The sequence below is a fragment of the Ctenopharyngodon idella genome, chromosome 3, assembly GCF_019924925.1.
Source record: "Ctenopharyngodon idella isolate HZGC_01 chromosome 3, HZGC01, whole genome shotgun sequence".
Taxonomy (NCBI): domain Eukaryota; kingdom Metazoa; phylum Chordata; class Actinopteri; order Cypriniformes; family Xenocyprididae; genus Ctenopharyngodon; species Ctenopharyngodon idella.
This window is the reverse complement of record NC_067222.1, coordinates 39,192,011-39,214,363: the sequence shown is the minus strand read 5'-3', so window position 1 is coordinate 39,214,363 and position 22,353 is coordinate 39,192,011. Positions and strand designations below refer to the sequence as shown.

Here is a 22,353-nt window from a genome sequence, read left to right as displayed (position 1 = left end):
TTCTTGTCTGTGGGCGTCTCACTTAAGTGCAGATAATTATGGAGCTCACAGTTCAACAGCTTTTTAAGACTTGCAACTGGACTTTGGAAACAATAAATGAAAGTAAAAAGTTGAATGAAACACGAATTACACCTGACATGTTTAATTGTTGTCTACAATATGCTTGTATGTATATTTCATTCTGTAAATTTCTCAACCAAAACAATAAATAAAAAAATAAACAAACAAATGTTTGGAGTCATCAAATGATGATTTGAACTATCCAGATTACCTTAAAGGGTTAGTTCACCCAAAAATGACATTTCTGTCAATATTTGCTCACCCTCATGTCGTTCCACACCCGTAAGACCTTCGTTCATCTTCAGAATACAAATTAAGATAATTTTGGTTAAATCCGATGGCTCAGTGAGGCCTCTATTGCCAGCAAGTTAATTTACACTTTCAATGCCCAGAAAGCTACTAAAGACATATTTACGTCTAACGATCTAGCGATGGGCGATTTCAAAACACTGCTTCGAATTTTTTGTTTCGAATCAGTGGTTCGGAGCACCAAAGTCACGTGATTTCATCCGAACCATTGTTTCGAAACAAAAGATTCGAAGCACTGTTTTGAAATCGGCCAACATGAGCTGCAGTTCATTTGAATTTAAAGGGACACACACAAAAACGGAGCGTTTTGCTCACCCTCAAAAAGTGACAAATTTAACATGCTTTAAAAAATGATCTGTGGGGTATTTGGAGCCAAAACTTCAAATACACACTCTGGGGACACCAGAGACTTATTTTACATCTTGTAAAAGTGGCATTATGTGACCCCTTTAAATGACCAGTGATCACAAATGATCACAAGTTGTCAAAAGATTGACATTTGCCAAATGACCGTTTTTTGTTTGTTTTTTAATATAGGTCTCAGCATATTTTTTTATGTTCTCTCACACACAAGTTCGTGCACCTATCATTATGAGGACATTCCATACGTGTGATGGTTTTTATACTCTACAAACACAACCCTCAGAAAACATTCTGCATTTTTATATTCTTAATAAAATCTTGTTTAGTACGTTTTTAAGCCATTTTAATGACTCAGGAAATGACCTCATAAACCACATTTACGTTGTAATTCCAGTAATACCCATGTATTTATGCAAATTTGTGTCCACATAAATCATATAAAAAAAAACACACACATGCACGCACACATGTTGGGTTTTTAAGTTTTATCCAGACATAATGTTTTTTATACTGTACAAACTAAATTCTATCTCTTAACCCTAACCCTATCCCTAAACACAACCCTCACAGAAAACTTTCTGCATTTTTATATTTTCAAAAAACATAATTTACTATGATTTATAAGCTGTTTTCACATGGGGCCCATCAATGTCCCCACAAGGTCAGAGATTTCTGGTATTGCCACCCCTCCCCCCAATCAACTACACTAATCAACACAACTGAAACAAGCATTCAAGGCACTTTTGCAAATAACAGGCAGGAGTATTTTTAGGATTACACTCTGGAAGGTAGACCTCTATTACTGCCTCGCATTGCGCTGTGTGACTGTTTATGGGTCACAGATATTAAGATATCAGTTCTCCTTCAGTTCAAGTTAATTTTGGCTCATTAAAGCTGCTCGTGTTGTGGCGCTGATAAGTACTAAGTGAAAAGCTAATTTTCAGATTGGATTAACGTCATTTGAGCAGAATTGCTGACATATGTTTTGCAGGATTACATGATAGATGGGCGGGTGACTTATATAAATAAACGCAACCTAAGTAATCAGCGGTATAGCAGCATTAATGTATCTAACTGATCATGGTGGAGTGGACAGACGCTGAGCGCAAGGCCATTAAGTCCGTGTGGGGGAAAATCAATGTCGATGTGATTGGGCCCCAGGTTTTGGCAAGGTGAGTGTGCCCAATCTGTTGAATGTGTGCAATGTGTTTGCCTGCTGTACATCTACACGTGTTTCTCCTCAGATGTCTCATCGTGTACCCTTGGACTCAACGCTACTTTGGCTCCTTTGGGTCCTTGAGTGATGTTGCATCCATTATGGGTAACAAAAAAGTGGCAGCTCACGGCAAGGTTGTGCTCAATGGACTCAGGCTAGCGGTCCAGAACATGGACGATATCAAGAACACCTATGCGCCCCTGAGCGTGTTGCACTCCGAGAAGCTTCACGTGGATCCGGACAACTTCAGGGTGGGTCTTTGCTTTTGAATTTGAATGTTGGTAAGGGACGAGGCAGGGCTAAATAACTCTCATGGCCTCTCTTTCGAATTTCGAATTCGACCACGTGTGTGTTTGGAATTGTATTCTACCATTCAGCTCCCACTAATGCATTATACATGCAATAGGCAGTGCCTACATTCAGCCTAAATCAACGTACATTCTGTTTAAAAAGTAATTATTGTTGGTGAACCATTCTGATCACCTTGTAATTTTCTCCTCAAAGCTCCTCGGTGACTGCCTGACCATTGTTGTGGCTTCCCAGCTCGGTCGTGCCTTCACTCCGGACATTCAAGCAGCGTGGCAGAAGTTTCTGGCAGTCGTAGTCTCTGCACTTGGAAAACAGTACCATTAATTGAACATCTGGTTCACAAAAGCTAAAGAGAAATCCCCAAACAACTTCGATCACTGGTGTTCTGTGATTATGCTCAAATAAAACAACTAAATTTGAACGCAAAGTTTGTTGTCCTTATTCTTAGTTATGTGTTTTTATATTGTTGATTATAAGCATCTGTTTGGAAGCCTAACTCACAGAGGGTGATTGACTCCCATTTATCTCCGACCTGCTGGTTTCAGCATTGGACAGCGCCACACACAAACCTGGGGTGCTTTTCCCATACAATGACATAACTCACGCATACAATGCATCGTTGAAGAAATCGCGAAAATGTCGCAAATTTGTCTTTCAACCACGGAGATGGTGGAGTAATAACTTCTTTTAATGAATCAGTTTGATATCGAATTAATGCTACATTTTTTTGCTATAAATTACAGATATGGAAATTGAGGAGTAGCCTAGTTCTCATTTTTTCCCAGTTATTTTGCTTTATTCAATCATAGGCTCGTTCTTACTTACCAGAGCAAGTACGCACATGCGCACTCTTCAACAACGGTGCTTTAAATCTCTTGACAAACTAAAATATGTAAAAAACATTTGTATTCGAAATAAAAGATATGTATTGTATGCCAGCTTGCTTATTTTGCTCAAGATAAGGATTTATTAAATCCACATCATAAAAACAAGAAATGCTTCTAACCAAAGCTCGAGAGCTGTCGTTCCAACCACACAAGTTTGTGATGCTGTTTGCGAATGTTCGTTGGAACTGTGGTTTCGGGAAACACCAAATCCTTGAACTACGGAAACGACGGAAATTGCGACCATAGTTGGTTAACGATGCTTTAGGGAAACGCACCCTGTCTGATCCTGTCAGGCAGCTGCTGCCATAATAATAAACAAAGCCAGAAAATCCGGCAGGCCTACGGCCGAGACACTGCCGAGACTATTATATAGGCCTATAATGGAAAACATAGGGTTTTGTCTTGGCAAAGTGTCATTAAACAGTTTAAATAATACAATTCACCCTAACAGTCTTGACCATATTTGCTATAGAATGAAAAGCTACAATGGAATCAAACATTTAGCCAACAGTTATAATCACATGTAGCACCCCGTTTTCAAACACACAAACAAACAAACAATAAATAAACAGATGAATGAATGAATTAATTAATTCATTCATTAATAAAAATTAAAAAGAGATCGAAAGATCGAGAAAGAGAGAAAGTTATCACATTTTACCTGTTGTTTGTACGAAATAAGCAGACAGATGGTCGGTTCCAGAAATTCGGTTCCAGTTAAAACAATTTTCTTTTCTTTCCCCCCCCCCCCTTTTCTCCGTGCGGCTGTTGCAGAGAGGTGCAGTGTCAGGAATGGTTAATCAGATAAGAAGGCTTGAATCTCTTACAGTCTTGGCACAGTAGCCTGTGTATCTAATTTAGCAATGAAACCGTTTCCCCGCCCTTCCTACAACACACTAAAAAGGCAACAAGACGCCATAATAATATGTCTAATGTACACAAACGTTTCATTTGCAATGCCTCACAATAAATAACTAACAACAGTTAATTTTCTATTTAAAGAAGAAATCAAATCAGGTCTGTAAAAGTTAATGGGGGTACGTCTGGATGTTTTCATATAATTACTTGATCGGCAATTAAAACGGAATAATAAGACCCAAAAACGCACTATTCATGTACAGCAGGCCTATATTTATTTTAAGTTCTAGATACAGGAAACTAGAGAGAACCCTCCCAGGCCTTCATTAAGAAGAATATTGTTTGATGTGAACTAGTTGTGAAATATAAACTCTTAATTTCAGTCACTTTTGGTCAGGCTGTCATACATAGAAATTATACTACAAGAGAGAACCAAGGAAATATTAATAACTGATTATGTCAATGTTTTTCTGTGAGCTTTTTGGTTACACTTTATTTTAAGGTGTCAGTATTACAGTGTAATTATAAATTTAAGCACTGAGTGTAATAAAACTGCATGTACTTATTAAAGGTTTAGGGTTGGGGTGAGGGTTTTTTTTTTTTTTTTTTTTTTTTTTTGCATAGTAAAAACCTGTAGCTGTAGCCTCTTTTTGCTGGTGCCACGGTGTCGGAAGAACCAGTCAGGGGTGCTTTTCTGTACAACGACTACCATAGTACGATGCATCCTTGAACAAATCAACTAGCTAGTCATTGTTTCCCGAAACCCTATTGTCTCAAACCTGTCGTTCAGCCATGTTGGCGAATGATGTCACGCAGGTGGTGGAGTAATAACTTCTTTAAATGAATCCGTTTGAGATCGAATTAATGCTAGATTATTTTGCTATAAATTAGGGACATGGCATTTGAGGACTAATTCTCATTTTTCTCAGTTATTTTGTTTTATTTATTTTGTTGCACACTCTTCAAAAACTGCGCTTTAAATCTCTTGACAAACTAAAATATGTAAATGACATTTGTATATATTCGAAATAAAAGATATTGTACTTAATGTCAGCTTGCATGTTTTGCTCAAGATATTAGGATTTATTAAGTCCACATGTCATACAAACAAGAAACTATGCTTTTAACCACAGCTCGAGAGCTGAAGTTCCAACCACACAAGTTTGAACTATTTTGGGAAACACCAAATCCTTGAAATATTAGTAAGGACGGAACTTGCGATGTTAGTTGGATAACGATGCTTTTGGAAAATGCACCCCAGCTTGGTTAGAGTTTCATGTCTGAACTATGTGTTTTTATGAAGTTCTTTAATAAACAAGTTCAAGTAGTTTTTAAAAAATAAAATAAAAACATGAAATAAAAAAAATTGTCAATATTTTAAGCACGTTTTGAACTGCTAAAAGTTTGGGTTGAGAATGCTGGCGCATATGATTATTAGTGTTTTGTCATAAATAAATGTAGCCTAACTTCATGAAGTAGCCTATCCTACTGATTTTATTTGCGAGTAAAAATGGCTGCAGTTATAAACAAACACATAAGTAGATTTCTTATTTTAAAACTGTTAGCCAAAGTAGCCTAGTCAAGTCAATTATTTTTTATTTTATTTTAAAAGAACCAGTAGGCCTACATATCAGATCAGTTGTATGTTTTGTGTGTAGAAAAAAAAGAGAAGAAAAAGAGCTTGATTTCATACATTTCATTTTATTATTTTCATTCTCATTAAGGCGAATACAGTGTCGCGTCAGAGATGAATGCAGGGTCGACTTTAGCGGTACTTCTCGGACAGAGCCAGGCTGACCTGGGCGAGGAACTTGTCCACAGAAACATGCACCTCAGGAGTGAAGTCATCAGGAAACATCAGCGCGAGCGCCACGAGGAGATTGTGATTGATGATCTGGAGGGGAAAAAAACATTTCGGTTAATATATACTGTTATATATACTTTTATTGAAATGGGAAATTAAATAAAACCCTCAGACGAATGTGTTCAGCAAAACGAACCTTGAAGTTAGCGGGGTCCACGCGAAGCATGAAGGCATGAAGCTCGCTAAGGGTGAGCAGACCACCCTTGAGATCATCCATCAGCTCCACAGCGCTGAAGACCCCCTTCACCACTGTCAGTCCATGTTTCTTCACCTGAGGAGAACCAGGGCTCAGGTCTGCCCAATGGGAGAAGTACGTCTTCGTCTGAGGGTAAACGAACAGAGTCCTGAAAGGAATCAAAAAATTAGATAGGCTACAATAGCAGTTTATACTATAAATATCCGCTCATTTACGCACAAACATTTCACATTACCTGGACAAAGTCTCGTTGCCAATTTCCTCAGCTTTAGGGGCAACCTTGTCAAAGAAGGTCTTGATCGCCAACTTGTCCTTTGCAGACAGACTCATGGTTAGGCTACTCGATTAGCTCTGACAGGCTGCCAAAAAAAAACTCAAGTAATCTGTAGTTTTTTGGCAGGGCTTTTTAAAGCAGAGAAGGGCATTGTTTTGAACGCAAATTTTTGACTCCACCTCCCAAGCAGACCAGTGGGGAAAATATCTTGAATCTTGATAAGCCACAGCTGTTTTAAGAGTTGCTTTTCAAGAGTGCTTTTTTTTTTTAAACCCACTTAAGTAGGATTTAAGCACATCTTTATAGGCCTAATTACAAAATTATATTGTCTTTGAAATATGGTATTATACTGACAAGCATTTAGGGTAAACTTAAATTTACTTGAATAACATTTTATTGAAACTTGTATGTCATGTATTTTAAATATATATATATATATATATATATATATATGTGTAATGATAAAGTTGCAATTTAGTACATTTTAAATATATCAACTTTAAATGTAGCTAATATCAAATAACACATTATAATCAAGAACTTTACATGTGCTTTAGCATGTTATCAAGAGACTTCTTTAAAGCATGACAAAATATGATTAAAACATTAAAAATGAACTTAAAAGTGTGCTTTTTGTTGCCTATGTTGATACATTTAGCTACTTTAATGAAAATTGACAAACAAAATGGACGGATTGACAAATTTTTTGTCATTTATGCATTGATCAGCTGATATATTTTAAACCCTTGGATAAAACATTGTTCCCCACCATCCAAATAGTATGTAGTTGTGTATTTACCATATTTACACCCTATAGTATTGAAACAAAGAACACTATATTAGAGTTAAGAAATTACACTAAGTGAGTTGACTTATAATACCCATACATCAATGTAACATTTATTTTACACTGGTTAGAGTTTGTTGAGTATAATTTCATTTTAACTCGATTAGAATGTGCCAACACTTTCAAAAGTGTTAAAACTCAACTGGGAGTGGACCCTATGAAACACTTTCAAAGTGTTTAAATGAATAAAAAGTGTTATTTTATGTTCCCGTATTTTGTTTAAAACTTTTATTTTGACAACTACAGTGGACGTTTTTTAAAAGTGTGTTTAAGAGAGAGTCATTAAAGTGTACTCTATTTAAATACAATTAATTAGTATTATGTACAGCTTTATACTTTCAGAATTTGAAGTGCACATACAATTAAACAGAAATAGTCACAACATTCCCTATGTTTCGAGCCACTATAAGGGTTTGTGGTCTCTTAGGTTAAGAGTGCTGATGGCACATAGCCGATAAATTACTTATTACAAGAATGACGCATTGATTTGTGTTCACGTTGCCAACATTTTAATTATAGATTTCTGAGACTGTATGGGAGTGATAAAACTACTGGCATTAATATTTGTCCAAAATTCAATTGCTGTAGAGAAAGGGTAAGGCTGGATTTCCAGTCTTATCTTCTAGAAACATATACACATTTAATCAGTAGCTTAGGTTCAGCAGGAGGCACCCATGGTTGGCACTGATCTCGATTACGACGAATTTGTTCAGGCGTAGAGAGATCTTCCTGCTTTCTGCTGAGGCATGCTGCAAATGGTACTTCTGAGAAAGCAAGATGTTTCTGGTGTAACTCAGGGGCATGTGCTGAAGGTGTGCAAAAGACTGCTGTCTGCCGATAACAAAATGGTACTTCAGTTCATCTGCAAAATGCACTGAATGCAGGCCTACATTATAGTCATTATCACTACATTATAGTCATTATCAAAAAAAAAAAAAAAAAAAAAAAATTCTAAGCCTTTTTTTTTTTAGATTAATAGGCTATTCTAAATATTCTAACAACAGAAAATAAAATGTAAAAAACTGGTGTAAACTGGCTAATGAAAGATGACAAACTATTAAAGTTTTTTCTTGGTCACACTATACGGATTTTTTTGGCCAATTTAATTTGTCCTTTTTCTTCTGGTATGGTGCATCATGTAGGCCATTGCACATTTTGCTCTGTAAAAAGCACTTTGTGTTCATTTTTTCACTGGACAGTGGAATAGATACGGCTCAGCTGTCACTCTATTCAGTCATTAAAGGAATATTGTAGTTGTCATATAGGCCTATGTTGTTTTCTATATTGGGATGTTTTTTGTACCGTCCATTATTTATAACAGTTCAGTGTTGGTATAGTCTAAACATGGCAACAAGACAATTTTGTTCGGTTATGTCATGTAAAAGTTAACGTAAAGTCTACTACAATAACGAGCATATTCTCTTTAAAAAACATTTAAGTATTCTGAAGTTAGCAAAACAGTTACCAATTACTAATCCGTCGACGACAATGACCCCTACAACCTAGCCTATATAGCAAGAAAGTTAAATCAAAATCTGCTGAATGTGCAGATGCCAGAACATGATGAAACAGTTACCATGTTAATAAAAGGTGTTAATTCCGATAAATAAATCTTATATTGACACACATAGAACATGCTAAAACATGCCCGCTCCTTCTCAGATGGACCGAGAGCCGTTTTCACCATCGCTGTATTATTGCGCCCTCTGGCGTGCAAAAAAGAAAGTCTTTTCTTTCTTTCTTTCTTTCTTTCTTTCTTTCTTTCTTTCTTTCTTTCTTTCTTTCTTTCTTCTTCTTCTTTTTTTTTTAATGGCAGCATTTTCCTGTAGCTACATAACTCCAATACATGAAATAAATAGCCCGTTCCAAGCGACACACGTGCTTCTATCTAAATTTATTTTTTCCAAAAACTAGGGAAACAAACAAACAAATTTAAATGTGAGCACTTTACATAAAGGTACATGGCCGGCAAATGTGCCAAAAGATATACAAAGCTGTGAATAGATATTACAAATTTTTAAAGACATTCAAAGAGTGTTAAATAAAACAAATACAAAAGAGTATAAAACTAATTAGGTGATTTTGTCGAGACAGACATGCTCCTGGATCAACATCTTTTGTTGATCTTGGAACAACATTCCTGTCCAAAAACATAGTCCTAACCCTATCTCTACCCCTAAACCTATACATTATCCCTAAAATCAGAGGGAAATGATAGGTGAGTAAGAATGGTGTCAAAGCCCCTAACCCTTGTTGTGAGCCTAAATTTGACATAAACTGTAAATCTGATTGGTTGATTGGAATGTTGTTCCAGGATCAACAAAGATGTTGAAATCACGTTCACCTAATAGGAACATGTACAGCCAGATGATTTAAACAAAGCCCACAAATTGAATATAATCAATATCTAAAACAGGATGACATCTCACAATGTGAATTCCTTCAGTAAAAAAGTGTATTACCTGTAAAAGAGAGTATTAAAAATCTCCTAGAGAAGTAAGTGGAGCGTTATGTTTCCCGTTGTAGGGTGAGACAACTGCACTGTATAATCACATATTGAAAATCACCATGTAAAAGCTATCAAACATTGTGCTGAAAACAGCTGGTGTGGAAACTCAGAATGTGTTTTTCGTATTTACTGAGAATAGTAAAAACAGTGAAAGGACACTTGATCAAGATAAACATTTTTTAGTTGTTTACACAATTCTCTTATAAATGTAACCAGTTGCTGTGTGACTATGACTGGATGATTGTTAAATATTGCTGGGAAGTTACAAGTAAATGCACTTATATAATTTGACTGTATATGGTGACACTTGTTTCATGTCAACAAACGGACAGCTAGATAAATGATATTGCTATTACACGCTAGTTGTTATTCTTATTTGAGAATCTCATCCATTTAAATGAGCTCTTTTCTGCTTACAGTGGAAACTGCTACAAAAGGAACAGAAAACAACAGATAAGGGCCGATGGTGTCAAGTGCTAATTTCCTTTTTAAGAGTGCACAATTTTTATATCTATAAAAGTTGTACATGCTAAATTGTAGGTACACATACTGTACACAAACACACAAAAACTCACACACACACACACACACACACACACACACACACACACACACACAGACAGTGGAATGGACGAGAAACTTTTGCTGGAAGAGGAGACATCAAATTCATGGCATTTACTTCAGTTCAGAGGAGGGAGGAGAAGATCCCAGAATAGGAGACTTTGGTGACACCTGTTGAAACGGACGACCTTTGTGACTCAACTCACAGGACAGATTAAATGTAAAATCTGTTATTTTGACTAGGGATGCATGATATATCGGCCACCATATCGGTATCGGCCTGATAAGAAAATTTGCTGATAAATAATGGATTATTTCCTTGAGCTGAGACACTTCAGATGCTCACTGTTCGCCATGATGGTTTTAAAATGCTTATTATTGGAAATATGATTGGAATCACTTCAAAAATGAAAATACAGTGAAGTGCAACACGTGCAGCGCAAATCTGTCATATAGGCTATTTATAATTATAATGATATAATAAAACATCATTATATTTGTGTGCTTGGGACATGGCTTTTAATGGTGAGACTTTAGCTTTTGTAATCAGGCTACACTGAACCACTGAATCGAAATACATGATTCATAAAGCTTCAAAGCTTCACGAAGCAGTGTTTTGAAATCGCCCATCACTAGATATTGTTGAATAAAGTTGTTATTTTGTTTTGTTTTTGCGCACAAAAAGTATTCTCGTCGCTTCATAACATTAAGGTTAAACCACTGTAGTCATGTCGACCGTTTTAACAATGTCTTTTAATACCCTACTGGACCTCAAAAGATGCAGTGTCATTGCTGCTTGTTTGTAATTTCACCACTGTAATGTCATAAAATATTACTGAAGTCAGAACCACTGTTGCTCAACTGTGCTAAGGCAAGTCTGAGGGGGTAGAGAAGAGGAGGGGAGGCAAATCCATAGCAAAAAATATACACTATAACAAGAAGCGACACTCAATAGAACGTTCCATTGCAACACCGGCGTCCAGCAGCGGTCCTGCGTTTCCGCCATTTTGTGGTGAAAGCGACTCGGCAGTCCACTAGTTTCTATGGCAATATCAGCTGCTTTGTTAAAAAAAAAAAAACGTACATTAAAGCTGAAATCCAACCTGAATGATGACAACACAGAATAAAATACTATCACTACTGATCATCAAATCCTTTTAACAGTTTATTTTACTTTGTGTTTAAGTCTTCCACTTTTTTCACAAAACCTTTACTCTCTAGAAACCCAGTCAGTTTGGGGTAAAATTCTTTAAAAGATCTAGTATTAGCATTGTAAACACTGAATTAATACCAACATATGAAATTAAATTAAGGACATGCATCAGAAAAATTGGGAATGTTGGACAATAAATATATGAATAACAGCTTGATTTTGCAGTGTTGTCTAATGTCCGTTAAAGCAAAAGTGTCCAAAAGTGGGAATTATGCGATAGCGGACACAGCAATGCATCATGTATTATAAGATCATTATGTTTGTAGCGTGATCCATTAAAACATACAATATAGCATATTTCAATTCAGACCTAGTGGAGTGATACTGTATTATTACTATTAGGCCTACTCCACTAGGTCTGAAATATATTGTTCGCTGCAAACATCATGATCTTAAATATATTATTTAATAATTTACTATTAATAAATGTTTAAAGTTGCATAAAATGGAAATACTCAATAAAGTAGGCTAACTACGTTACCTCAGATGGTTGGATTCCACAACTGGCTACAGGAGCGCCATCTAGTGACTGTTGCCCAAAAAATCAGAGTGTCGCCTCTTGGGTTCTATACTCTTTGTCCATAGCCAGTAAAAAAAAGAGAGAGCCAATTACCATTGAGTATTTCACTTTCACTGATTAGTTTGCTGAGAAAAAAAAGGCTAGCCTCCCTTGGTATATCAACCAATCATCATAGAGACATACATACAAAAAACAAACAAAAAAAACCTACCACTGAAAATGTACCAACTACCTTAATTATGGAGAGCAGAGATAATGAATATTTGATTGCCAACAAATTTACCAAGCTACCATTTTACCAGCAGCTACAAATGAAAAATGAAAGAAGACCCCATGCCTAAGTTCAGGCTACAGCAATCAGCTTCATTAAACAGTATTTAAAGGAACAAAAGGATGGATTTTTGCTTCAAGTGATAGGCTAGGTCTTGCTGCTTATGTGTCATTTCATTAAAAGTGACCAAAAAGGCAGTTAAGCTAAAAATAATAATAATAATAAAATCTCCAGACAGCTACAATTTAGTGTGCCTCCTCTATTTTAAAAGCCCACCAGATACCACTCATTTAAATAATGTATTAGTAAATGTTGAAATTAAAATGAACAAAGATCAATAACTGTTTTAGAAGAATTTGTCATTGTTAGTTCATGTTAACTAATGCAGCTAACTAATGTTAACTAATGAATCTTATTGTAGTGTTACCGAAAAATGGAGTAAAAATCTTTTAAAAATCTTGTTTAAAACATGTGGCAAGTTCTTAGAAATTTACACTAATGACACTTTGATACTAATTTATAATATATAATATAATATAAAATGTATTAAAACTGCTTCATTGTTTATTTTTTCTAAGAAATAATAAAGGATTATGCTTGATAGCATACCACACTATAAGCGCAAAAACTGATATAATGATGAGATAAAGAAGAAAAACAGAATTTAATGGAAGAAGATGGTAATAAAAATGATGGTATTATGCTGGATAAACAAAGAAATAATCACATTATCAGTGAGCGTGGCATCACAGCCTGGCACAGACAGCAGCTGCCGCACAATATCCACATGACCGTGTTCACAGGCACACATGAGAGCTGTGGAGCCGTCATCATCACGCAGGTTCACCTGAGCCCCACAGGACAGCAGAGCTTTCACCATGTCCCCTCTGCCATGACTGACCGCCAGCATCAGTGCCGTCTGCCCTGCCTACCACACACACATGCATCATTACAATACAGACCAGACAGTGACTGACACATAATGAAGTAATACTGATTGACCAGAAGAGGGCGCACCTGGCTGGCTTTGGCATTAACGTCGCCTGTGCGGAGCAGCTGTAGGACGGTTTGAAGGTCACTGTCAGAGTTGAAGGCAGCCAGAGCTGTCAACATGATAGCTGTGTAACCAGCCTTGTTCTGCTTGTCAGCATTACAGAGGCCTGCAAAACAAGGACAGCTGATAAATGAGAGTTACAGATATAGCTCTATCACATGCTAAATAAAAGGTTTGGCCACAAATACACTGTTCAAATATTTAGAGTCAGTAAGATTTTTAAAAAGAAATTAATGCTTTTATTCCGCAAGGATGCATTAAATTGATCAAAAGTACAGTTAAGACATTTATAATTTTTTCTGTTTCAAGTAAATGCTGTTCTTTTGAACTTAATAAGAAATGTTTCTTGAGCATCAAATCATCATTTTAGAATGATTTCTGAAGGATCATGTTACACTGAAGACTGGTGTAATGATGCTGAAAATTCAGCTTTGCCATCACAGGAATAAATTACATTTTAAAATACATTAAAAAAGAAAACAGTTCTTTAAAATTGTAATAATATCTCACAATATTACTGTTTTTACAGTAGTTTTGATCAAATAAATGCAGCCTTGATGAGCAGAAGAGACTTCTTTTAAAAACATTAAAAAAAATCTTACCCACCCCAAACTTTTGAACTATTCAAGTGTACATGAAACAAACTAACACTAAAAGAAATGTAGGCTATAATACATTTAAAGCAGTGTAAACAACCTTGTACATTAAATATTAATAATGACATATTGTTACTTTTTATGTAGTTTATTAAATATTGCACATTGCACTAAAAAAAAAAAATTACTTCATTACCCTCACTTAATTTAACTGAAGAAAGGTTGTACACCTAATTTAATTAAAAGTAAATCAGTTTAGTTGGGTCAACACAATTTAGTTTAGTTAACACTTTATAATAAGGTTTCATTAGTTAACTACATTAGTAGTTAACTAATAATAAACAATACTTCTACAGCATTTATTAAATGTTAGTTAATGTTAATTTCAACATTTACTAATACATTATTAAAATCAAGAGTTGCTGTGAACTGACATGAACAAACAATGAACAGCTGAACTAGCATTAACAAAGCTTAATAAATACTGTAACAAATGTATTGCTCGTTGTTACATTAACTAATGTAAACAAATGAGTTTTACCAATTAATTTACTGTAGTAGGCCTGTTTAACTTAACTTTATAACATTTTTCAAACTGATTTTTTTTATGTTGATCCAACTTAATTCTTTTTCCTAATTTACTGAGGTTTAATTAATTTAAAGACTGGTGTCAGTACTGACATTAGTATAAATATTACTCATTGAGTGAAGTAATTAAGCTCAGCCCATAAAGCTGCCCACAGTCTTAACACAAGCACAATGGTTTCCAAAAAATTCAAAAACTATCCAACATAACTGATGTTAAACACTAACATGTCTTTCCCTTCACTGTAAAACACATAAAATGACATTTTATCCCTAAATTTACTCTCCCAATGCAGTCCCTTGCAAAGCATGCTGGAAACTACAGATCCACTGCCTAAGGAGAGAAAAGACACAGTGTAATGTGTCAAAGCATGTGCGCTACCTGCTAGGATGCTTGACAGGTACCTACGAAAACAGTGTGTCAGCAGGAGCATTGCTCAGAGAGGTGAAGAGCGTCACTCACCAGTATCCAGCAGTAGTTTGACTACAGGGAAGTTGGAGTGAGAGACAGTGTAGTGCAGAGCTGTGTTTCCATTGCCGTCAGCCAATCTCCAGTAGCTGCGGAGAAATGGAGGCAAAGGCGTCCATGTATGCCTTGACCACTGCAGTGTCAGCAGCCTTATGACAGGACACTCTGAGCCACTCCTGCAACACTCTGGTGTAGGCCGTCCTCTGTCAACACAAGAGAAGACAGAAACGGCCATGTCTTGTTCAGTCAATGGAAGTGAATAAGATGAAGTGTGTCATTTCTGCAGCACCAAATGGAATTGCAAAAATAACTTATTATTATTATTTTTTTTTTTAGAAAATGTGGTGGTGCACAATGTTGGAACCAGAACGACAACTGCCCAAGTACTTGCTCTGGTGCTATACATTTATAAATTTTTTGGTCTGCTATATGAAAACTGTAAATCCGAATGATTTGAAATATTATAGCACACCTATCCTCAGTAAGCCAGTTTTTGAGGTATTATTCATGCCTGTAGCACAAAGAGCATGGGAGCACAGTTTTAGGTGGGATATACTGTGAAATGAGCAACAACGATAGTGATGCTTAGGCTCCGCCAGGCTCCCTCATCCCCTTTCATCCTGTTATTGCTCTGGGTCATCCTCCTACTCCTTCATCTCTGCTCTGGCCCTTTCTGTCTCCCCCCTGGCTCCTCCCACCTTCATCTACTCCCTGGTTGTCTGCTCCTTGTCCTCCTCCAGACCCTCCACCCTCCCTCCTCAGTTTAAACTGTAAATTGCAGTGTGAGGGCACGCTTTCCAGAGGAGAGGAAGTTATGTCACATAGAAACAGGTGATTATTATTTGTTCATTCTGTGTCACACATCATCCTTTGGATTCATACTACAAGCTGAACTATGTGGAGGGCAACACATGTTGCTGTGATCAAATCAAATTTTGACCAATTTGTGCATAATCCACACTCTAAAAATGTCTGGGTTGAAAACAACCCAATTGGCAACTCAGCACTGGGTAAACATTGGACAGAACACATGGGTTAAAGTAACAGCTACTGGGTTACACATTTTAACCCAGCAGGTTACATACTTTAACCCAATGTTAGCTCATATTGACTGAAAGCTGGGCTAATTTTTTCCTCAAAAATGGTTATTTCATTTTTTCTTGCAGCAAATGTTATTTATATATGTAATTTATATAAATTATTTACTTATATATATATATTGATAAGCAATCAATATATTATTATATTATATTACAATACATTGATATTGTAAACTACATAAAATGTACGCTTGTAAATAGCATATCTGTACATTCATTAAAACAATTATATATTTTTTTCTCTAGTTTTCTACTACTGTATTTTATTGCATTATTTACATTTTTGTTTTCTTATGTTATTGTTATGTTTCATCTCTACTATGTGTAATTCCTATATGTCTGCACTATCATAACCTATTGTGTGTGTACACTTTTGTATCTTCAGCTCAATCTTACTTAATTTAACCTATTTTCAGTTGAACACACTGATAAAGGCTTAATGACAACTTGGTGTCCCTCTTGTCTCAATCTAAATAAGTTCTTTAATGCAAAAAGACTCATATAACAAAGAGGTATCCTTACTGTACCTGAATCATTACTAACAAGAACTTATATTAGTGGCAGAATTATATGAGAAGAGGGACACATTCTTACCAAACATCTCCTTAACCTGAGGTATAAGGCTACAAGAACTCTGAGCCATCCTAATGCAGGCCAATGTATAATGCACAAATATGTTCATATGGCCCAGCTTGCATCAGAGCTGGAGCAGGTGGTATCTCACAAAACCCACATCAGAACAATCTGTCTGTCAAAGGGTACTGTCCTTAAGTCTGCAAATTAAGAGCATTTTGAGTGTTTTAAAAACTGAAAAAGAATTTTTTACTCCTTAACCACTGCAAGGTCAACAACTTTTCACTGATAATGCTGATTATGATGACAACAGTTTGTTCATTTTAGAGAGAAATGTCGAAGCTCATTAATCAATGAGAAATGCCTATATCATTTTTCACTTGATGAATAAAAAAGACTCACGATCCACACCTTGTTTGATAGCCTGTATTTATTGTATTTATAGCCTATATTTTTTCAACGCTTTAATGCATTGAATCATCATTGAATAAAGGCAGAGATCTCAAGCAGGACTTCAGAAATAACGGCTGGTGAGAGCAGACACAACTACAGACAGGAGCTTCTGCCAGGTGGCCTGAACTGCAGGGTTGAAAGCGGCTCCGAATTTGGTCGCAATGACAATGGTGAGGCAATCGGCCAACAGCTGCGTGAGTCAAGAAAACGTACATTTGTTAGGCAATCCTAATTAATACGCTCATATTTTGAAAATAAAGCATTTACCCTGAAGTTGTCTGGATCGACGTTTAGTTTCTCGCAGTGCAGCTGGCTGAGTTGGGAGTAAGTGCCTTTGATGTCATCCATGTTCTTCACGGCTTTTTCCAACGCATTTAGCACAGTTTTACCATGTTGTGCCACCTTGGGATTGCCCTGGATTGCAGCTGCACTGGAAAGGTTTCCAAAGGCACCGAAATACCTCTGAGTCCAGGGATATACAATCAACAGCCTGTCATATGAAACAATGCAAATAGCTATACAAATCAAAACTCTTTTCAAAATACACAATGAATTAACGATGTGTTATGTATAATCTTTGCACGCTTTCACATTACCTTGCCAGAGCCTGGGGTCCGATTTCATCGACGTTGATTGTGCCCCAGACATTAGCAATAGTATTGCGCTCGGAATCTGACCACTCCACCATTGTGATTATCTCTTTCTTTTTTCAACAAGTGTGAATGCTGAACTTAGATGCGCGAGGGGTTTTTATTTATACTCGCACTCTCCGCCCCACACCAGTCGCAGAGACTGATTGGCTATGTGTGGTACCTATTCGTACTTGGTTCCGAACCTAGTTAATTACATTTTGATTAGAAACTGCGCAATAATATTTGACAGGAACCCATTTCGTACATCACAAAATAAATATGGATTCAATCATCAAAATCACGAATGTCGACCCGTGTGTTGTGCGTATTGTGCTTGCCCCAAGAGTCCAAAATCTAAGGCTTTATGTTGTGATTTGTATAATTCCAAATTCAGAAAATGTTCAAACCTTATATAGCTATCGACCTAATTATGCTAAAATAATAATAATAATAATAATAATAATAATAATAGTCGTATGGCACTTGTCAAAGCTGTACAATAGGCCTATTCTGTTATAATATTTAGACAAATGAATCCGTATAGGTGAAAAGCTCAGTCATGTATATTCTTAATATAAAATTAACATGAAATTAAAATGAACGCATTTAACATCTAATTAAAGTTTTTAATTTGAACGATTGCCCGCTTATTTTGCTTTATCTGGACACTCAGACCCGTTCCTCCCATTTCAAAATGTTCTTAATTTATATTATCTTGATAACCGTGGATGTCCTGTTCTTTTTTAATTTGCCCCACCCTTTAGGTGCCATTTGGTGTCCCCAAACGACCCCGAAGCATATCTCATGCAAAAACAGCAGACTGAAGCCTAATATAAATACAAATTGTTCCGATAAATCTGTTGTTAATTTAATAAAAAAGCAAGGAAAGTATTGTTTATGATTTCAGACAAAACAGCCAAGACATTCAATACATTACATTACTTTTTCTTTATGTTCGATAGGATTCTGGTAATTATCGCTGTTTTTAAAGAGATGATGCAAAATGGATTCATAGACATTTTCTGTTTTGTTTTTCTCATTTAAAATAAATAAATAAAACCATTCACTATTTTTGATAAAATAATGAATGATGAAATGAATTGACAAAATTCATCTGTAATTCTTGGCTGAAGCCTGAGAGGAGGAGCTGGTGCTCTGTTGGGTGTGGCAGCACGTTATAAAAAGACCCCTTATCCTTCAACTAAAACTTTGCTCCTCTAATACCGAATTGGAAAGGATCGAGAAATGAGTCTGACAGCTAAGGATAAAGCCTTGGTCAAGGCCTTCTGGGGTAAAATCTCTAGTAAGGCCGATGCCATAGGCCAAGAAGCTCTGGTAAGGTAAGACCTCAACATTTAAATTAATTTTGGACACCTAGCCTAAATCAATGTCGAAGAGTTTTGCCAAACCTAAAACGGATTCTTCTCCTTTCCCCAGAATGCTCATTGTCTACCCTCAGACTAAAATATATTTTCCTGGTTGGACTGATCATTCTCTCGACTCTCCCCAAGTGAAGAAACACGGCAAAACTGTGATGACAGCCATCACTGATGCTGTGGGCAAAATGGATGATCTTATTGGTGGAATGAGCGCCTTGAGTGAAATCCATGCCACTAAGTTGCGCATTGACCCTGTAAACTTCAAGGTGAGAATATAATTGCTATGTGCTTTTTGTGCAGTGTTTCAATCCTTCCACTTGAGTGTAGCCTACATTTAAGGTGTGAAGATAATCTGACACACCCAAATCATGGTGTTGCGCACTCTGAGTTCAATCAAAAGGAGACATCCAAGATGTGAAATAAAAATGCGGATTATTATTCATAGTGTATTAATTGTTCATTTACTACTTTTGTGTTATTTTTTCTTATTCTTTTCAGATTCTGTCCCATAACATCCTCGTGACTCTTGCAGTTCATTTCCCCGCTGACTTCACCGCAGAAGTGCACGTGTCCGTGGACAAGTTTCTCGCGGCTCTGTCTGCTGCCCTCGCTGATAAATACAGATAAGATCATCATTCAGGGGCTTCTCGTTTATCTGCAAACAGAGCTACTTGAAATAATGAAAAGTAAAATAAATAAAATCAACAACAACAATCAAAACATCTCTTGTACGTGTTTTTTTCCCGGACGATATGAACCAAATCAATGGGGGGACACAGGCTGAGTTGCATGATTGATTGCCCTTTAACCCTTTCAGACACGTCACATGGGATGACCTTCGCATCTCTCATTGTGCATCGGATCATTTAAAGCAGGATCTTTCTATTTGATGAAATTTATTATGGCTTCTGAAGGCAATCCGTTACTCTAATTTTATAGCACCATATAGAAAATATCAGTATAGCATTTTATTGATGATGTAATGACCAAAAGAAATATCAATTTCTGTAAAGCTCTCTGTAAACTGTTTTCTGAATTCTATTTATTCGATGTCAATGTCTTCAAAGAAACATGGTTTAGATCCAGGTAGTAGTAGCCAAAAAAGTAAAAATCCCTTTAAAATTTACGGTAAAAAACCGGCTGCTTTGGTTGCCAGAACTTTACCGTAAAAATACGGAAGTAACGTTTCAGGTTTTACGGGACAGCTAGCATTTAGTTTACTGTCTATTTTACAGTTCAAAACCGTATAATTTAAAAGTTTATATTGTAATAATTACGTTTCATAACATAATTATAATATAATATTCACATAGAACATCACTAAACATGATTTTCACATAGGCTAATTTAACATATTTAATGTTCACTCTCTGTGAGTAAAACACTGATTTTATTGTCATTGACAATGTTGTGGGCAGTTACCAATGACCAGTGTATTTCAATTTTAAAAAATTGACTTCTACAAAAGCATATGCTACCCAGCAAACATTTGGACATTTAATGACCGTTGAAAACTCCATGAACACCTGCAAAAATAGAAAAAATACAGAGCAGTACATTTTAAAACTAAATTATACTGTGGTTGAAGGTACTTGTGTTGTGTGTGAGAAAAGATTAAAGGTTTCACAAAAAACCAGGGTTAGTCCATATCCATTATACACTTGCATTGTTGCATTGTTTTTTTTTTTTTTTTTACAGTAATGAAAACATGTCACAATAAGTGATACTATATTGGTTGTCCAGTACAATCAAAATTGTGCTTTGTTGGTTCAGCTTTCTTGTAGATCATTTCTTGTTATTCTAGCTATGTAACTTTGTTTTTTATTTTACTACCCAATAGACTCAAGAGCCAACTGATAGTACGTCACTGGTGCTCAGAAGGCTTCCGATTGTCCTTGGTGACAACCCCACGAACTTCTTCAAAGCATGCTTTGTAAGTAACTTATTTTCTCAAAGGACCATGACAACATAATTCTTTTATTAATTGATAGTCCTTGTGTTTGATAAAATGTGTGCATAGAGCTTAAAGGGTTAGTTCACCCAAAAATTTCTGTCATTAATTACTCACCCTCATGTCATCCCAAACCCATAAGACCAGTGTTACCATTGCAGAAATTGTTGAATAAAGTCGCTATTTTTGTTTTGTTTGCGCACACAAAAAGTATTCTCGTCACTTCATAACATTAAGGTTGAACCACTGCAGTTATGTTGACTATTTTAACAATGTCTTTAGTACTTCTGGACCTCAAAAGTTGCAATGACTTCGCTGCCTATGTGTGGATCAGAAACACTCATATTTTATCAAAAGTATCTTAATTTGTGTTCCAAAGATGTACAAAGGTCTTACAGGTTTGGAACGACATGAGGGTGAGTAATTAATGACAGGAATTTAATTTTTGGGTGAAGTAACCCTTTAAATCACTGAAACTTAGTAGCAAAAGGTCTTTCTAACCTCTTTCTATTCATATTGTGCTACTATTTATCTATAGTCATATTCTGCAACCACTTCACATATTCCCTCATGTGTCTGTCTTATTACAAGACTATATTGTTTAACATTATTGATGGTTATGTAATAAGAAATGTCATGAATGTACTCTGTTGTTAGGGCTCCGATGATGATCACTCATTTCACCACCTTGACTTTGGGATCCCCCTTGTTGAGCATGAAGGTGCTGTGCTCCCATCTTCCCTTCATCTCAATCCAGCTTCAATTAAGATCATCACTGAGGGAGAAGTTGTGATGGAAGGTATTAAAGACTTGCCAAAAGCTGTGTGCATTCTCTTTGGACTTGCATATGCACTGTATCTCAACTACCTCAAATCAATGAAGAACACATTCCAGTTCACCCAACAAGTTTTTCTCATGTTGGGCCACAGTGAACTAAAATCCAGCTTACAAAAATAAAAAAAAAAAAAACAACTTACAATTTGATTTTCACAAAGGAATTGTGAGAAGTTTCCATGACTGTTTTTTGTTCTCAAGAAGGGCGATGTGAATCTTTGAACAGATTCTTGTTCAGATTGTCCAGTAATTGCAGTAAGTGCTCTAAAGTTTACCAGTGTTCTGCGCTAAAAGTGTACTGTATGTTTAAAACGGCATATTGTTGCTCTATTGATACAAGTTATGTTGTCAACTCAAAAGTGGAGTGTGTGTGTGCGTGTGGGAGTGTGCGTGTGTGGTCTTTTTCTTTAATCTTTAATTTTAATTTAGTTTAATGCTTGTCTGCATATTGTTGAATACTGTGTTCATTT

General features: G+C 36.1%; 5 protein-coding genes across 12 annotated transcripts in view; 2 read left to right on the top strand and 3 right to left on the bottom strand.

Annotated features, from left to right (window-relative positions):
* The first annotated feature begins 1,751 nt into the window (after nt 1–1,751).
* Nucleotides 1,752–2,676, top strand: LOC127509168 (hemoglobin subunit beta-1-like). The gene is made up of 3 exons (XM_051887689.1): nt 1,752–1,904; nt 1,977–2,199; nt 2,453–2,676. Exons 1-3 carry the CDS (start codon nt 1,813–1,815, stop codon nt 2,579–2,581), a joined length of 444 nt encoding a protein of 147 aa, XP_051743649.1. The 5' UTR covers nt 1,752–1,812; the 3' UTR covers nt 2,582–2,676.
* A 3,020-nt stretch (nt 2,677–5,696) lies between these two features.
* hbae3 (hemoglobin alpha embryonic-3) lies at nt 5,697–6,741 on the bottom strand. The gene is made up of 3 exons (XM_051887699.1): nt 6,298–6,741; nt 6,003–6,210; nt 5,697–5,896 (listed from the first exon to the last, which is right to left on the bottom strand). The coding sequence occupies exons 1-3, from the start codon at nt 6,390–6,392 to the stop codon at nt 5,768–5,770; spliced, it is 432 nt and encodes a 143-aa protein (XP_051743659.1). The 5' UTR covers nt 6,393–6,741; the 3' UTR covers nt 5,697–5,767.
* Nucleotides 6,742–9,091: 2,350 nt separating this feature from the next.
* kank2 (KN motif and ankyrin repeat domains 2) overlaps nt 9,092–22,353 on the bottom strand; it is a 78,507-nt gene continuing 65,245 nt past the window's right edge. Inside the window, exons 10-13 of one of the 8 annotated variants that reach the window (XM_051887681.1) lie at nt 13,275–13,417; nt 12,985–13,185; nt 11,948–12,039; nt 11,064–11,309 (exon numbers count right to left, since the gene is read on the bottom strand). In XM_051887681.1, the coding sequence (XP_051743641.1) occupies nt 11,989–12,039; nt 12,985–13,185; nt 13,275–13,417 (395 nt within the window). In that variant the 3' untranslated portion in view covers nt 11,064–11,309; nt 11,948–11,988. Of the gene's footprint in view, nt 10,425–11,062; nt 11,310–11,947; nt 12,040–12,906; nt 13,186–13,274; nt 13,418–14,955; nt 15,165–22,353 lie in introns of those variants that run through there. The other 7 variants (XM_051887678.1, XM_051887682.1, XM_051887679.1 and 4 more) reach the window with 7 other exon arrangements.
* LOC127509166 (hemoglobin cathodic subunit beta-like) lies at nt 17,047–17,931 on the bottom strand. The gene is made up of 3 exons (XM_051887686.1): nt 17,684–17,931; nt 17,355–17,577; nt 17,047–17,277 (listed from the first exon to the last, which is right to left on the bottom strand). The coding sequence occupies exons 1-3, from the start codon at nt 17,773–17,775 to the stop codon at nt 17,149–17,151; spliced, it is 444 nt and encodes a 147-aa protein (XP_051743646.1). The 5' UTR covers nt 17,776–17,931; the 3' UTR covers nt 17,047–17,148.
* Nucleotides 18,844–19,818, top strand: LOC127509173 (hemoglobin cathodic subunit alpha-like). The gene is made up of 3 exons (XM_051887696.1): nt 18,844–19,059; nt 19,157–19,364; nt 19,597–19,818. The coding sequence occupies exons 1-3, from the start codon at nt 18,965–18,967 to the stop codon at nt 19,723–19,725; spliced, it is 432 nt and encodes a 143-aa protein (XP_051743656.1). The 5' UTR covers nt 18,844–18,964; the 3' UTR covers nt 19,726–19,818.

What these genes read in the sequence shown, in the direction of transcription:
- LOC127509168 (XM_051887689.1), top strand. Translation starts at nt 1,813, where the DNA reads ATGGTGGAGTGGACAGACGCTGAGCGCAAGGCCATTAAGTCCGTGTGG. An exon ending in GGGCCCCAGGTTTTGGCAAG is followed by an intron (nt 1,905 to 1,976) that starts GTGAGTGTGCCC and finishes GTTTCTCCTCAG; the next exon opens with ATGTCTCATCGTGTACCCTT. An exon ending in TGGATCCGGACAACTTCAGG is followed by an intron (nt 2,200 to 2,452) that starts GTGGGTCTTTGC and finishes TTCTCCTCAAAG; the next exon opens with CTCCTCGGTGACTGCCTGAC.
- hbae3 (XM_051887699.1), bottom strand. Translation starts at nt 6,392, where the DNA reads ATGAGTCTGTCTGCAAAGGACAAGTTGGCGATCAAGACCTTCTTTGAC. An exon ending in GGCAACGAGACTTTGTCCAG is followed by an intron (nt 6,211 to 6,297) that starts GTAATGTGAAAT and finishes GATTCCTTTCAG; the next exon opens with GACTCTGTTCGTTTACCCTC. An exon ending in TGGACCCCGCTAACTTCAAG is followed by an intron (nt 5,897 to 6,002) that starts GTTCGTTTTGCT and finishes TTTCCCCTCCAG; the next exon opens with ATCATCAATCACAATCTCCT.
- LOC127509166 (XM_051887686.1), bottom strand. Translation starts at nt 17,775, where the DNA reads ATGGTGGAGTGGTCAGATTCCGAGCGCAATACTATTGCTAATGTCTGG. An exon ending in GGACCCCAGGCTCTGGCAAG is followed by an intron (nt 17,578 to 17,683) that starts GTAATGTGAAAG and finishes TTCATATGACAG; the next exon opens with GCTGTTGATTGTATATCCCT. An exon ending in TCGATCCAGACAACTTCAGG is followed by an intron (nt 17,278 to 17,354) that starts GTAAATGCTTTA and finishes TGACTCACGCAG; the next exon opens with CTGTTGGCCGATTGCCTCAC.
- LOC127509173 (XM_051887696.1), top strand. Translation starts at nt 18,965, where the DNA reads ATGAGTCTGACAGCTAAGGATAAAGCCTTGGTCAAGGCCTTCTGGGGT. An exon ending in GGCCAAGAAGCTCTGGTAAG is followed by an intron (nt 19,060 to 19,156) that starts GTAAGACCTCAA and finishes TCCTTTCCCCAG; the next exon opens with AATGCTCATTGTCTACCCTC. An exon ending in TTGACCCTGTAAACTTCAAG is followed by an intron (nt 19,365 to 19,596) that starts GTGAGAATATAA and finishes TATTCTTTTCAG; the next exon opens with ATTCTGTCCCATAACATCCT.